The sequence below is a fragment of the Amborella trichopoda genome, chromosome 9 (genome assembly GCF_054954075.1).
Source record: "Amborella trichopoda isolate Santa Cruz 75 chromosome 9, AtrichopodaSantaCruz75HAP2 v2.0, whole genome shotgun sequence".
Taxonomy (NCBI): Eukaryota; Viridiplantae; Streptophyta; class Magnoliopsida; order Amborellales; family Amborellaceae; genus Amborella; species Amborella trichopoda.
Window position 1 is genome coordinate 35,271,411 of NC_142344.1, and position 16,979 is coordinate 35,288,389.

At 37.4% G+C, this 16,979-nt stretch overlaps 1 protein-coding gene across 1 annotated transcript; it reads left to right on the forward strand.

Annotated features, from left to right (window-relative positions):
* Window positions 1–13,028: 13,028 nt before the first annotated feature.
* LOC18446604 (subtilisin-like serine protease 2) lies at window positions 13,029–15,839 on the forward strand. Its single transcript, XM_006856719.4, has one exon. The coding sequence runs from the start codon at window positions 13,139–13,141 to the stop codon at window positions 15,410–15,412; it is 2,274 nt and encodes a 757-aa protein (XP_006856781.1). The 5' UTR covers window positions 13,029–13,138; the 3' UTR covers window positions 15,413–15,839.
* The last annotated feature ends 1,140 nt before the right edge of the window (window positions 15,840–16,979 follow it).

The following is a 16,979-nucleotide window of genomic DNA, read 5'->3' on the forward strand; positions in this document are numbered from 1 at the left end:
AGGGTCACTCCTTTGGAGGTTATGGGAATGGATCTCCAATATGAAGATGAGTCTCCAAGAGAGATAAATATGGCCTCTGAGAGAGAGGCGGTATTTTCATGATTTTTGGGTTGGTTAACTTCCACTTTTAAAGAGAGAAAATCTCTATGTTGCTCTAGAAGTTATCTTTCCACTAGCGGTATTGCGGTGGGACAGAAAATGTTGATCGACAGTATTGCTCGATCGGGAGAGCAGGTTTAGAAGGGAAGATCGGTGATGGTCTGTTATCGATATTTAAATATAGGTATTATCTCTTGTAACCCAAAACTGTAATCTTCATTGTAATAGTGGATTTCTAGTTGCCGAGGCCGTGGATGTAGCCCTACGGGGTGAACCACCTAAATCATGTGTTGTTGTGGTGTGTTTTTTATGTTTACTTTATTTCTTGTACTCAATCTATAGTTGTATTCATCTACTTCGCATTTAGTCAATTATGTACACGATCTTGGAAAGGATCCCGGTGTTTGGGATTCCCCATTCTGCAAGCTAGGGGTACACGAGAACCCTACACCTTCAAGGTCCTCAGTCTCTTGAATTGATAGCAAAATAATTTTCGACAAGCTTAGTACCTTGAAGGTCCTAAGTTTGTTAATTAAAAAACCAAAAAAACAAAAAAATTGGACTTTCAAGGCCCAAAATTTCTCGAGATTATTAACAAATAATCTTCAACTATCTTAAGACCTTGAAGGTCCTATTTGGTAAGAATCACATACCCAGACCCAACCATAGAACATATTAGGCATGGCTCATGGCCCCTGACCGAACCACTTGGTTGGATCAAGTTTGTTTATTATATATTTTATAATATAGAAATGTTTTATATACATATAAATGTTATATAAATATCAGTCGACCTTGGCCTAGACACAACCCATCCTGATAAGGTCCAAGATAGCCCTAGACCCAGATGTGACCCACATCAGTTTCATTTGGACCTGACCCGGAACTCTAGGTCCATTATTTAGGTCTAGACTTGGAACTATGTGGGCCAACCCGTGGAGTCAACCAGTCCACCTGACCCAATTGCCACCCCTTAGGACAACAATGTCATTATATTTGACTTGTGGACCAGCAAAGAAAATTATAAAGCTGTCGGTTAAAGGTTGTAGTTAATGTAAGACCTGGTTTGTACTATAAAGGGTAAAGTTGTTACGGGTGGCAGCGAGTAGGGTCAATCCGACAAACTACTACGGGACCCGAACCCAATCGGACCTGAAGTAGCTGGACCTGGACTCATACCAAAAAATATAATGTGGGACTTGGATCCGGACATGGACCCAATCGGACCTGATTGGACCCGAACCCAAAACATATCTATGTATTTAAATATATTTCAATAAATTGGGAAATGTTGGACGCAGAACCGGACCTGGACCCGATCCGGACCCGAATGGTATTTGGGTCCAAGATTTGGATCCAGACCCGACCCGTCAGGTCTAATTTTTTGACCCAGACCCAGGATAGGTCTACCCGTCAAGACCTAGGTCATGTCCGGGTCCATTGCCACCCCTACATTCTAAAACCCCATCTTTTGTCAAAAAAACACTTAAGATGAGTTCAAAACGTATTTTGCCCCTTAATGTTAAATTTAAATATTTGGCAATCTAGAAATATTTGAAAATAGACAATTCACGTAATGTATCATAGCATACACTGTTTTTAGGGCTTGAAATTTATTTTTCTTTAAATCAATACTTTTGATTTATTCAATCTGTTCATAGTTTTTATAGTGCCGAAGAAACAATTTTTGGGAGATTTGAGTTGCAACCTTATACCTATTAATTAGTTTGTCTAACCCCAAATAATTGAGATAAGGCTTGGATAATGATGATGAATTAATCTGCCCAAGCTAACTTCAAATTTGAAACCCATGGAGCAATGATGTCTACAATAATGAATAAACAAAGAAAAAATTATTAAAATGCACTTAAGAGATGAACTATTTAACACGTTACTTATTTATTTTGATTTAAAAAAACCCATCAAATTAATCAAAATACTCATGATTGTGAGTTGGAATAATTGAAAAAGATAAACCATTGGATAACTGATATGCTATGTGTACTTTGGTAAATCTCCTATAAAATATTAGACTTACTGTGTACTAGAAAGGGCCTTTTGGATGCTTGAAAATATTTCCAGAGAGTGTTCATTTTGTTTGGATCCAAAATGTAAGATATAAATTAGTTTATGGAGAAGAAATAGTTTTTTCTTTTTTTAAAGCTTAAAATTAAGAAATTTGTACATAGACCTATCTCTCTCTCTCCTACCTAACTTTCAACTCTAGTGTTGTCAAATTCACTTTGTTGTATCTTAAGCCTTCAAATTTTAGGCCTAGACCGAAGTAAAGTGAAGCTTGGTGCTGCCGCTTTGGTCAACTTCAAGCCGATTAGGTCGAAGTTTCGGCCTATTCAACCAAAGAAAAGAAATGTCTATATAAATATTTTTTTCTTTTTTTTTATTTTTAAAATTTTTATTTTATTTTTTATTAAATTTATATAAATATCTATTATTTTTATTAAAATAAAAAAAATCTGAAATCTTCTCCCAAATCGCCCGAAGTATCAAATTGCTTCATTTTTCTCACCAAACCGAAGAAGACTCTGAACCAAATCTGACAACATTGCTCCAAACTCTTGCTCATTCTTCTGACAGCCATCCCTCTCTCTCTCTCTCATTCTCACTCTCTCTCATCAAGCTATAGAACCCATCCCATCTCCTACTACCCTAGCTCATCTAAGCTCTCTCTCTCTCTTTAATGCAGGGAGAAAATAATATTGGAACAATAAAAATATAAAAAGATCAGGATTGAGAGAATAAACCCTCTCTCAAGGTGTGCAAGGGAATCCAACTAAAAAACGACTTTTTCACAAGTTCAATTTACTCAATTCTCAATGTCTCTGATATATTGCAATGAGGGATTATTCCCTTTAAATAGGCTTTAAGGGAAAATAAACAAATAAAAAAAAGCCATAATAAATAAAACTCTCTGCCCTAAACCCTTAAACTCTCTCTCTCTCTCTCTCTCTCTCTCTCACGCAAATCTCTTTTTCCTATTTTCTCCCTATCTCTTCTCCCTATTTTCTCTCATCCATACAAACCTCCATAGCTCTCTCTTATCCTTCCCATATCTAAATCCATCTATCTAAATCTTCTATAAATCTCTCCTACCAAGATTAATTCCTATCTATTCTCCTAAATCTTCTTAATAACTCACACACCTCCTCCCACTTAACATAAAGTTATGCACCAAAATTTCCCTCCTCCTACTTAAGTTTATCCTTATCCTAGCTCTCTTCCTACTCCAAATTAAAAATAAATAAATAAACATCAAATTTTATTTGTATCATTCTCCCCAGGTTGGAGAAGCTCGACGTTGAGCTTATAGAACTCAAATATTTTAGAGGACCTTTCGAAAGTTGGTGATGTAGTCCCACCATGCACCATGACACTTTTTTTTCAATTTCTTCATTAGACCGATTAATCAAATGCTTCGTGCTCGTAGCTTTTTCTTCAATTTTTTCATTGATCCAATTCATATAATGCATGGTGCTTATCTCGAAGTAGAACACAGTGATGTCGGGCTCAATCTTGATTTTTCCTTCAGATTCACTTGGTTGGATTTTGAATACTACATCACACATATCTTCTTCTTCATAATTGATTTTCAAAATTTCTTGCACATTTGGGTTGTAAGAGTCGTCTTTTGTACATATTCTTGCCCCTCTTGTTCTAATTGCAATCTATGAAATAGGTCTCGTAGACATTGTTTTACTACTTTGTTAATGCGCTCTACTGGATCTTCTTTGAGTCTCTCAAATCTTTGATCCAATCGCTGCAATCGTTGATTCATGTCACGAACTTCGCTTTGAACATCTTTTAAGATCTCAAGACTCTCCATATTAGCACCGACCTTAGGGCTCTGTTACCAACTGATGCAGGTAGAAAATAATACTGCAACAATAAAAATAAAAAAAGAAAAGGGTTGAGAGAATAAACACGCTCTCAAGGTCTGCAAGAGAATCCACCCCAAAAACAATATCAATTTACTCAATTCTCAATCTCTCTGATATATTGCAATGAGGGACTCGTCCCTTTAAATAGACTTTAGGGAAAAATAACAAATAAAAAACCAAAAATAAATAAAACTCTCTCCCACACCCCCTAAAACTCTCTCTCACACGTAAATCTCTTCTCCCTATTTTCTCGCATCCACAGGAGCCTCCATATATCTCCTTTATCCTTCCCATATCTAAATCTATCTATATCTAAATCTCTCCTATCAAGATTACATTTTTCAGATTAGTTCCTATCTATTCCCCTAAATCCTCATGACAACTCACGCACCTCATCTCACTTAACATAAAGTTACGCACCAAAATTTCATACTTAAGTTTATCCTTATCCTTGCTCTCTTCCTATTCCAAATTAAAAATTAAAAAAATAAATAAGTAAATAAATAAACTCTAAATTTTATTTGCCTCTCTCTCTCGCACAATGATATGATATGTGCTATCCTTAGGATGGAAAGTGGTGTATCAGTAATGAACCTCTTCCTGATGACTTCAAACTGAGGGACGGGGATGGCATTCGTTTACCTGCCTATGCTATGGGGAGGATGACACACCTCTTGGGATAGGACACAGAGGAATGCATGCCAAAAAGATAGCTAGAAATTAGAGTTTTCAAGCATGAGTTCCCCTTTAAGTTTACATCCTTTCAGGTAGACATCGACTCAGTTCAATTACAAGCATTGGAATTTGCTTCAGCATTGATTTTTACTAAATGGAAGAAAATAAATATTTGGCCAGTTGGACTATGTTATGGTTAGCCATTTAAGAAAAAGACCAAAGATTCAAAATATGAATCACTAAGATCTCCAAATTTTGGTGAATCGTTTTGCCAAAATTGAAGTAAGCTGAAACTCAACATGCTTTTATGAAAAATAGGCAAATTTTGCTTAAATATTTTGACTTTCTCATTGTTTTATTTATGTTTACCGGGAGAACCTCAAATTTGCTTAGCAAGGGAATTCGCCTACTGTCTAATGAAAATAATGGCAGCCATTTTCTTAAGAAATTGATAACATAGATGTGTGCCTAATAAATAAGTTTGAGGAAAATTATAGGCAAAACTAATGTTAGGAATTTATCTGATAAATGTTTCTTCCAAATCATCCAAACAGTAAAAATGTAGCTTCCAGGTTGTATCCATATGCTATCCAAACAATAGAAATCCGTTTTACAATAATATTTCCCCCAAGAAATATATTTCACAAGAAATAGTGTTTTCCTGCCAGGGATCCAAATAATCCCAAAAATGTAAAATCGAAATCGAGAAATATAGTTCCTTGGAGTCAGAAACGCTTAAGATGGATTCAAAACATATTTTGGCTCTCAAGTATTAAATTTGAAGTATAAAAAATACTAAGGTTTGGAAGATCTATGAATATTTGAAAATAGATAGTTCAAACAATGTGTTATAACATACATTGTTTCTTGATAACATACATTGTTTCTTGATAACAGACATTGTTTCTTGGGGTTTAAATTTATTTTTCTTTTGAATCAATAATTTCAAGTTGATATGATCTGCTCACTGTTTTTATAGTGCCAAAAAAGCAGACTTTGTGGAGCTTTGAGCTGCGACCCTACACCAAGCTTATCAATTACGGTTAACAATTAGTCCTTCCAAGCTAACATCAAATTTGAAACCCATGGAGCATTGACGTTTACAATAATGAACAAACAAATAAAAATTTATTAAAATACACCTAAGAGATGAACTATTTAATATATTACTCATTTATTTTGATTTAATTTCAAAACCGCCATCAAAATACTCATGATTGTGAGTTGGAATAGCTGAAATCTGCTACGCTAAGTGTACTTTAGTAAATCTCCCAAAAATAAAAGCCCCTATTTGTTATTGAAGTGTAATTACTTGTGGATGTTGTAGTTATTAGGGCTGCCAATGGACAGGTCTTGGGCCGGCCCTGCCGGAGGCCCGGTAAAGTCTGGAATTGTTCTGGGCTAGCCCGGTAAGGCCCAGCCCAGAATAAGCCCTTCAACAGCCCGGCAGGTAAGCCCGGAAAAGTGTATAGACCGGTCTGGTAGGCTCGGAAATTTAATATCCTAGAATTGAAATATGTATAAAAAAATTGTTGATTCATACCTAAATTACTTCTAGCATGATTAATCAAGTACTTTATTTCTGATTTTCCCGTTTAGAAATTGGTATTTGCTTATCACTGACATAGAAAAGGCCTTTGAAAAGCTGTGAATTCTACCATCTAGGACGAGAATAATAGAATTACTAAATGGTTTCCATATAGAATTAAGAAAACATGGATCTTTCTCATGGTTGGTTTGTAGGTGAGCAACTTGTTTTTATAGCAGTCCCATAGAGGAATTTCTCTTGTTTCTTCTTTTATTTTGAGGAATCTCTCTTACATTACAGGTCCATGGTCGAAGATGTAATCTGTATTTGACTGGTTTAGCCAATTGGAGGTTGTTTATCTTTCCAAAGTTTCCTATGTGATTGCTTACTGTGAATATGTGAACTTGAGCATGGGAAGAAGCACTGGGTGGAGAAAAGAATTATTGGGCTCTTGGAACCTTAAGTTTGATTGATCTTTTAATTGCCAATGAAAGTTGGGAATTGCCTTTGATTGGACTTGGAGTGGATTTTTTGGAAATAATACATCAAATTTATTATCAGCAAAATTCTTTCAAATTTGAGCTTGAGTTTTTCAAATTCAATTCATTTTTTTTTTGAGAGAGGGAATTTTAGAGAGAGAAAATGAGATATTGGCTTTTTAGAGAGAGAATTTTTAGAGATAGAAAGAGAAATAGAGAAAGATATATTGAGTTCTTAGAGACACAAAGAGATATTTGGTTTCTAGAGAGAGAAAGTGTAGGTTTTAGAGAGAAATTGGGTTTTTAGAGAGAGATTTAGTTTCTAGAGAGAGAAATAGTGGGTTTTAGAGAGAAATTGGGTTTTTAGAGAGAGAAATTGAGTTTCAAGAGAGAGAGAAAAAGAGAGATTGCATTTTTATAGAGAGAGAATGGGTTTTTAGATAGAAAAGAAAGATTGAGTTTCTAGAGAGAGAAGTTTAATTATTTTTTAAAAATATTTAATAATATATATATGTATATTCTTTTGCTGTACTATACACATTAAAATTTTGAAAAGTGAGGCTTTTATTTAAATAATACTAATAATAATAATAATAATAATAATAATAATAATAATAAAAGCATGTTGAATGGACTAGGCTAGGGCTAATTTGGGCTCAGACGAGACAGTAAAGGGCTAACCAGGGACAACCTAGCCTACTGGACAAATTCTAGGCTTATCAAGCCTTGCCTGGCCCAATTCAATAACAGTTTATATTCAAAATGGATGGGGCCCGGCTAGGCCCAAGGCCCGCTAGGAGCCCGTTAGTGGGCTTTATCCAAAAGCCCGCGAGCAGGTCCTGTCCATTTGCCTAGTAGTTATGGTGCATTGCCACAAACTTCTAGAGCATCTTTCAATTATTTCATTCACTTTCTTTATTTGAAAAACAAGTGGTGTTTTAAAAAATGGATCCAACAAGATTATCCATCTAATCTCAATTCGGATTTGTCGGATTGGTAATCCAACCAAACAAAAAAGAATCATATAATGAAAAAGTTTATATAAGGGTGCTACCTTATAATGTAGAACTACGGATGCCCTTCAAAAATCCATCGGAAAAGGTAGTTTTAATGTTGAAAACCTGATTGATCATCTCGACATCGACATGTATGACTGAAAAATAAAAATATTTTAAGTCTCAGAAATAGTGTATTTTACAACATATTATCTACATCGTCCATTTTCAAGATTTTCATATGTTTATAGATCTACTTGATTTTAACCATTTTTGAAATTTAAAATTTTATAATTAGATATAAAAATAGATTTTGAGATAATCCTAAGAATAGTTTACATCAAAATTATATAGCATGATAAAATTTGAAGGTGCACCTTACCACTACACCTACGTTTGCATCCGTATGCAAACTGCACCCATCATATAATGTGGAAAATACTTTTAAAAAAAAAACATTTTATTCTATGTACATCGTGGATAGCTATCATTAGATCACAAGTTTGACTTTTCGCTCCTCCCACTTTAGTTTTAAAAGTTTAAAACTGAAACTAAATAAATGCATCATATAGAGTATAAAATATGGGATTCTATACTATGAGACCATTTACCTTTTTTACAACGATGTTATAGTTACTTCTACTCATTAAATGTCGAAGTGGATGGCTTGGGATGTGTCAAGAAAATCGACAAATTTTTTTTTAACTTTACGTCTAGTGAACGACACCACTTGATTTGAAATCTAAAGGACAACAGCTATTGTGACCTCATTGTGCTAAAAGTAAATGGTCTATTTACATATGTTTCCACAAAATATAGCAAATATTATCTATTATACATTACGAGAGGAATAACTTTGCTATTCTTGCACCACATGTCTTTTTTTTGTACATATTTGTCCTCTCTCTCCCTCTTCATCGCCCTCTCTCTCTCTATTCTATCTCCCTCTCCAATAAACACTATATATATCTCTCTCCCTCTTTCCTGAAATATTTCTCTCCCTCTTTTCTATAACTCTTTTTCTCTCTCCCTCTCTAACGATCTACAATCTCTCTCCCTCTCTATCTCAATGACACACCAAATCTCTATTTCTTTTTTAAAATCTCTCCCCTCTCATATTTTTTTATCTCCTTCAACTCTCTCTATATCTCGCTATCTTTCTTAAAATCTTTTTATCTCTCGCCCTCTTTCTTATAACAATTTTTCTCTCTCCCTCTCCAACGATCCACACTCTCTCTTCCTCCATCTCAATAACACACCAAATCTCTATTTAATAGACACAATCTAGTAAAGATAAAATGTTCTTCAGAGGTTTTGCCTCAGTAAGAACCAAAAGTAGAAAAGAGGGTGATATTCAAGACACGAAGAGAGAGCTAATCGTTTCCTACGACTAATTTGAGACCCGTTCTCTTAAGAAGACCATACTCGAAGGATAACACATCCTTGCATATATCTACTGGTATATGGGCAGATATGCCTTCGATGTTATTTTTCCTTATAACATGTCTATATTTTCTTCTTTAGAAACGAATGTATAGGTTTCAAAGCCAGAATCAAAAGTGTTCGGCTTATTTTAATTCTTCAAGTCGATGTAAAATGTAACAGATGATTAAACCTCTGGAATTGCTCAGTACCCAGCATAAATATAAAGTCTGTGTTTCTAATATGAAGTGCATAGGTGAATTTGCCCCCGAATAAGATGTTCTTTGGTTTTCTATTTGAAGTCTAATGTTTGTCTAAATATTCCGTATTTAGTAACGCATCCACATTTCGGCGCGACCAATTTTCTGCTTTATTTTCTTGCTTGTTCCCAGATCTATTTTTCTCATACTTCTATTTGTCAAAAATCAACCCGTCGGATTTAAAGCTTCCGTACACAATACACAACATTGGATAGGTAGTGTTGAACTACCTATTCAATCCAAGAGCCCAAGTTCATCGGTGGTTTTATATCTAGATCGGTGATGTTTTAATCAATAGCAAAAAATTAAAGCTAAAAACAATGTTGTGAAAATCAAACTGGAACGGTTAACTGGACATGGGCTTGGAAGTAGTTCAATCGATCTAACCGGTAAATCGACCAATTCAAATATCTAACCGGCAAGTCTTGGGCGATCAAAAAAGTGTTAAAAAAGTTAAAACAATTCTATTAAAATGTGAAAAGTATACTTAAAGGATGATTCAACAAAGCATATCCAAATGAAGTTGAAAAATTAATTAAAAAAAGAAGAAGATGAATTTTAAAGAATCCAGTTTATGCTTAGGGGTATTTTTGAAATTTTTAAAAAGATGGGAGAATGTAAAAATAAATATTAATGGCCAAAACAATTTCCAATTTTTTCTATAATGATGAAAAACATTTAAAATACATTACAAACAAAATACATTATTTTTTGAGACTTTATATAAATTTTTTAATTTTTTTTTTAAAATACCCAGCAGGTCACCAAAACCGGCCGAAATCGAAACCGACCAATGGCAAGTTCTGATCTAATAAAACCGATTTTTTGTAGTTGATTATGGAATTTTAAGCTTTAAAAAATACTTCAAAAAAAAAAAAAAACAGAGAGAGAGCTTAAAATCCATTTTTCTTCGTGGTATTAATATTCAAGTCTTCATGAGTTTGATCCTTTTACAATACCGAAGCAATTTTACAGTGAAACTCAAGCTTCTGCCCTGCACGAAGCTAACTTTAAAGTCTAAAACCTCATGGAGCATTGTTGTCCTCAATAATAACTATCTAAACAAAGAGTCTTTAGTATTGAAGGGTACTTAGCGTGGAGGCTATAATTCCATGTGCATTGCCGCAAATGCCGTGCAGCTATGACCTATTGAATTATTGTAGTCCCCCGACCGGAAAATGGAGGGGAAATAGACAAAATATTGATATATTCACCATTTTGGGAAATGTAGACAAAGTCGAAATCAAAATGAAATTGATATATTCACCAATTGGGGAAGGGAAAAGTCTATATAGAGCCTAGGCTCTAAACAATCAAATTACAGCCTACCTCAAACTTTGAAGAGGCTGTTTTGATGCCCAAATATCATCAAATTGATCACCTTGACATCAAATGCATAGACATGAGGAAAACAAGTATTTCAAGTTTTGAAAATAGTGTATCTTGTAACGTATTTTTGGACCATCAATTTTCAATATTTTCAAGTTTTCATACATCTACTCGATCTATACTATTTTTTAAGCTTTAAATTTTATGACTAAAGATGAAAATATAATTTAAGGCTATCACAAAACTTTCCAATATTGAAACCATATTTGTCAACACTATTTGAAGGGGGGCTCTAATTTGATTGTTTAGAGCCTCGGCTCCATACAAACCATACCCTTGATATATTCACCATTTTGCGAAGTAGAAGATAAAGATGAAATGAAAATGACATTGATATATGGAAAAAGTTTATATAAGGTTGCATCTTTAAAATGTAGAAATAAAGATGCACCTCCAAAATTCATCGGAGACGATTGTTTTAATGTTGAAAAACCCTCTAGTTGATCATCTCGACATAGAGATGTATGAATATGACAAAAAAAACGATTTTGAGTCCCAAAAAATAGTACATCTTATAACACATTATCTAGACCATCTATTTTCAAGATTTTTATATGTTTGTATCTACTTATTTTAATTATTTTTGGAGTTTATAATTTTATAATTAGATATGAAAATAGATTTTCAGATAATCTTAATTATTTCTTACACCAAAATTACATGTTATGCTAAAAATTGGAGATGCACCTTAATTAGATTGTTTAAGGTTGCAACCATATAGATACCACACGCTTGATATATTCACCATTTTTTGAAATGGAGAGGAAAGAGAAGATAAAGTTAAAATCAAAATCTTTTGATTTATACCATAAACTAATGCTATAAAATATTTCCAAAAACATAAATTTGGTGTACGGTAAAGCTCAAAACAAAGGCACATTCATTCATGTAATCCCAATAGATCTCCACCACCAAACATTTATTACACATGTCTTTCTTTGGCAAGTGCTTTGGCATTGGAAGAGGGCCTTTCCGACAAACTCCTCTAAGACTTGAATAACTTCCTTTTCCTTTCTAACCCGCAACCGGCTCTTTACTCTTTACAGCACCAAAGTCTGCCAAGGAAAATGGGTTCTATCATATCATCTCAAATTCATATCATCTCAAATTCGTAGAGTGACCAAGAAGCCTTGTCCTGTCACAATCTGCGCAGATCAACATAATCATATTAATTGAAAAAAAAAGTTGATACATAACCGAGACTCTAAACAATCAAATAAGAGGCACCTAAAAAATTTCACTAAAAAAAGGTTGTTTAGATGCTCAAATATCCTCCATTTGATCATGTCGACAACAAGATGCATGGAAATAAAAAAAAAAAAAATGGATTTCAAGTTTTGAAAATAGTACATCTTGTCACACATTTTTTGACAGCTATTTTTCAATATTTTCAAGTTTTTATAGATTTGCTCGATCTATACTATTTAAAGCTCTAAATTTTATAATTAAAGATGAAAATATATTTTAAGGCGATTACGAAGATTTCAAATATTAAAACCACATTTCTAGAAACTATTTGAAGAAGGTGGGCTACATACAAACCACACCCTATTATTAATCATATACCAAAAGATATTTTATACCCTTGGAAGCATACTGTTTGTTTACTCTGATAGGTAAAATCCAACTACAACCCTAAATTTTGGAGATATAACTTATATTTAACCCATAGATTAAAGTAGAGCCCAACTTCAAATATTGTCGAGAAATGTGGTTTCAATACTGAAAATCTTTGTGATTGCCTTAAAATATATTTTCATCTTTAATTATAAAATTTAAAGCGTTAAAAATAATATAGATCGAGTCGATCTTTGAAAACTTGACAATCTTGAAAATTGACAGTTCAAAAATGTGTTACAAGATGCATTATTTTTAAAACTTAAAATCCAATTTTTTTCTCATATCCATGCATCTTTATGTAGAGATGATCAAGTTGAGCAACAAAACAACCACTTAAATTTTTGAGGTAGGCTTTAATTAGATTGATTAGGGCCTCGGCTCGATATAAACTTTTTTCTTTAGTGATTGTAAAGCAGTTTCAAAAATTTCAGTTGGAAAAAAATCCTCTGGACTTAGTCATAATAAACTATGCTCCCGAATGAGCATAATATAGGTGCTCAATAATAATAATAATAATATCAACCCACCATCCAACATAATCAGCTTTCGACTTTGCCCCTATCCATCCAATCCCCAGGCAAACGGCTGACTCACCCTCACTCATCACTGCCCACTACAAAACCAAGACGATAAAAGTCCCTCTTTTCCACTCCCTCGCTCACTCTGTCCGGCTTCATCTGCAAGTCGGTAATGGCTTCCATCACTTCCACCTGGAAATCAAAATCACAAATGAATAAATAGGCCCCTCTCTCTCTGCCCGTCCTACCAGTCACCAATGGCTGCTCTGGTTCTGCTTCTCTTCTTATTCTCTCTCGAACTCTCTTCCTGTAGCGCCCAACAAAAGACCTTCATATTCCTGGTGGATGAGCACTCCAAGCCCTCAGTTTTCTCCTCCCACCAGCTCTGGTACACCTCTGCCTTCATCCACCCTACGCGTATGGTCCAAGTGTACGATACCGCATTCCATGGCTTCGCGGCACGGCTAGCTGCCGATGAGGCGGCTGAGATTGGAGAGCACCCTGCAATCCTTGTGGTGCTGGAAGACCAGCCCCGCCAACTCCATACCACTCGCTCCCCACAGTTCTTAGGGCTCAGCAACCGGCGGGGCCTTTGGTCTGACTCCGACTATGGCTCTGATGCCATCATTGGTGTTCTTGATACCGGTATATGGCCGGAGCGCCGCAGCTTCGCCGACCACAACATGGGCCCTATCCCTGCTCGATGGAAGGGTGAATGTGAAACCGGCCCTGGCTTTACCACAGCCCACTGTAACCGCAAGCTAATTGGAGCTCGATTTTTCGCCAGGGGTTATGAGGCCACTGCTGGCGCTGTGAACGACACTGCTGAGTTCCGGTCGCCCAGGGACGCCGATGGACACGGTTCACATACCGCATCGACAGCCGCCGGGAGGTATGTTTTTCAGGCAAATATGTCTGGATATGCATCTGGAATAGCCCGGGGTGTAGCCCCAAAGGGGCGACTGGCGGTCTACAAGGTCTGCTGGAAAGCAGGCTGCTTCGACTCAGACATCCTTGCCGCCTTCGATCGAGCAATTGCAGACGGCGTGGATGTCATCTCTGTATCAATTGGCGGGGGATCGGTGCCTTATTACCTTGACTGCATCGCTCTCGGATCCTTTGGGGCCACTGCTAAAGGGGTCTTTGTGGCGTCTTCGGCCGGGAATGATGGCCCAACCGGACTTTCAGTCACGAACCTTGCCCCTTGGCTAACAACCGTTGGAGCCGGCAGCATCGACCGGAATTTCCCTGCCGATGTCACCCTCGGCAATGGTAAGACTCTGCATGGTGTTTCCCTCTACTCGGGGAGCTCGCTTGCAGGAAAAATGTACCCCGTGGTCTACCCTGGGAAAGCAGGCGGGCTCTCGACTGCCCTTTGCATGGACAACTCCTTGAGTCCGGGTGCCGTCAAGGGGAAGATCGTGGTATGCGATAGAGGCAACAATCCCCGTGTGGCAAAGGGCTTGGTCGTGAAGAACGCTGGCGGAGTAGGGATGATCCTTGCCAATGCCGCTTCCAATGGTGAGGGCCTCGTCGGTGATGCCCACCTCCTCCCTGCGTGCACCGTTGGGGCAGATGAAGGCGAAGCCATCAAATCCTACATATCATCCGCCAACAACCCAATCGCAACCCTTGGCTTCAAGGGCACCGTCCTCGGAGTGAAACCGGCGCCGGTGGTGGCCTCCTTCTCAGCCCGCGGCCCCAACGGCCAGACACCTGAAATCCTGAAGCCCGACCTCGTTGCCCCAGGCGTCAACATACTCGCTGCTTGGACCGACGCCGTAGGCCCAACAGGCCTGAGCTCCGACTTCAGGAAGACGGAATTCAACATCCTTTCAGGCACATCCATGGCCTGTCCCCACGTTGCTGGGGCGGCCGCCCTGCTAAAGGGCGCCCACCCTGGCTGGAGCCCTGCCGCCATCCGCTCCGCCCTAATGACCACAGCGACTGTCACCGACAACCGCGGGCAGTCCATGACCGATGAGTCCACCCAGAAACCCTCAAACCCCTTCGATTACGGAGCCGGCCATGTCGAACTGGACCGGGCCATGGATCCCGGCCTCATATACGACATCACCACAGAAGACTATGTCAACTTCCTATGCGCCATCAAATACAGCCCCAAGGCCATCCAGGTGATCACGAGGAAATCAGTGAGCTGCCCGAGACGAATAAGCGGGCCCGAGAGCTTGAATTACCCATCTATCATGGCATTCATGGAGGGGAACAGGTCGGGTTACCTCAGAAAAGTGTTTCTGAGGACGGCAACAAACGTCGGTGCCACAGTGTCGACGTACAGAGTGAGCGTTACGATGCCGGCGAAGGGCATCGCCGTGTCGGTGAAACCGTCGACTCTCGTTTTCACGGGACTGGGGCAGAAGCAGAGCTACGCCGTGACAGTGGTGGCCGACCGCCGGAGCTTCATGTCGGGCGGGGGAGGCTCAGCATTCGGGTACATGGTGTGGTCTGACGGCAAGCATGAGGTTCGGAGCCCCATCGTGGTGGCTCTAACTCAGAGCGTCGGCGACTGAGTCACTCTTCTCTCTCTCTAAGATTTCTTCTTCTTCTTCTTCTTCTTCTCTCTCTGTCCCTGGCGACTGAACCATTTGTCTATCTCTCGCTGTAACTGTAAGCCCCGGGCTCGCACGTGACCCTGCAAGGTTCAGTCCCACCCAACAGTAACAGTCCTCCTTTTTCTTTATTTACTATTGATTTGTTGTGTTGCGATTTACACGTGTGCGCCAGGCACGATTTACGTTGCGTAAAGAGTTACGTGTGAGGCTTCCCCCGATATTAAAAAAAATAACCAGAGGAGAAGACAACAAAGCAACGGTAAGTATTTGTCTGTAAACGTGTTTTTAGGCCTTCAGCAGCTCAGCTATGAGCGAGCTCTAACATGAATACAAAATGTAATGAAATATTATTACTATTTGGAATATCGAGGTTCTTGTTTTCTCATCTTCGTTGTTCGAGCTTTCAATGTTGCGCGGATATGTTGTGCTCTCTCGGTTCCAGATACAATATATTTACTCCCTCGGGCAGAATAGTTTTAAGATTTTTTCTCATTTGAAATTTTAGGATCCATCTAATTAGAACTAGATGGTTTTTTTCAAAGAAGAAAAAATTGAATTTCTAGAGTGATTTAACATCTAGATCATTTCTCCTAAAAATTGGATGGAAGCCATCTTTGAGTCGCATGGGGAGAAAGAAAGTTGGAAGTTCGTTTTTCTTTGAAATTGGTTTTCGAGTTGTAGAGATAACATCCCAAAATTTTGGATCTAAAAGATATTCTAGTTTTGTCCAAGGGAGTAGATGGATAGTGTACTCCTTGGTGTAACTTTTTTGCGGAAGAGCAAGAGCAAATTGCGAGATTCGTGACAAAATTAGAGGTGGACGGGTGGATTTCCTCGTTTTACGTTGTTTTTTATTGGTGTAACCGCTGGAACGATGGCAATTGGATGCATGTCTGATTTCTCATATGCCTTTTCCTAATTCTTCTTTTTAATGCTTTTCACCAAACCCCATACAAAGAAAATGGGCTGACTGACCATTATTGTTATCACTTTTATAGCGAGATATTTTCATGTTGTCTTTTTAAACGGGGATCACCGGATAATTGATAGAATTCAAATTTAACACTTAAAAAAGTTGATGGCACTTTAATATGGGGAAATTTATAGGGAAATTTCTTTAATGGGATTTAAAAATTGGATCATTTATAATTTTTATATGAAAGTCACGATCATGCCCACTCATTAGATGTCAAAATGAATGGTTTGGGATGAGTTATGAAGTTCATGAATTTTTTTTAAAATTGTGTACACTTTTACAACCACTGATGTTAAAATTTAAAGGATGTGAATGATTGTGGCCTCTATATACAAACTATAAATGGTCTCTTTGTAGACAATCCCTTTTATATTTTATGCTTGAAATTTAGTTTTTCATATTTTTATTCACAAATCACCAGAACATCCAATGTCAAGACCCTTTTTTCAATGAGATTCTAGTTAAAACATGGATTTCCATCACTTTTTGAGAAATTTACAAACCAAAAAAAATGCAATATATCCACTGGTATCTCCTCTAACTTGGACT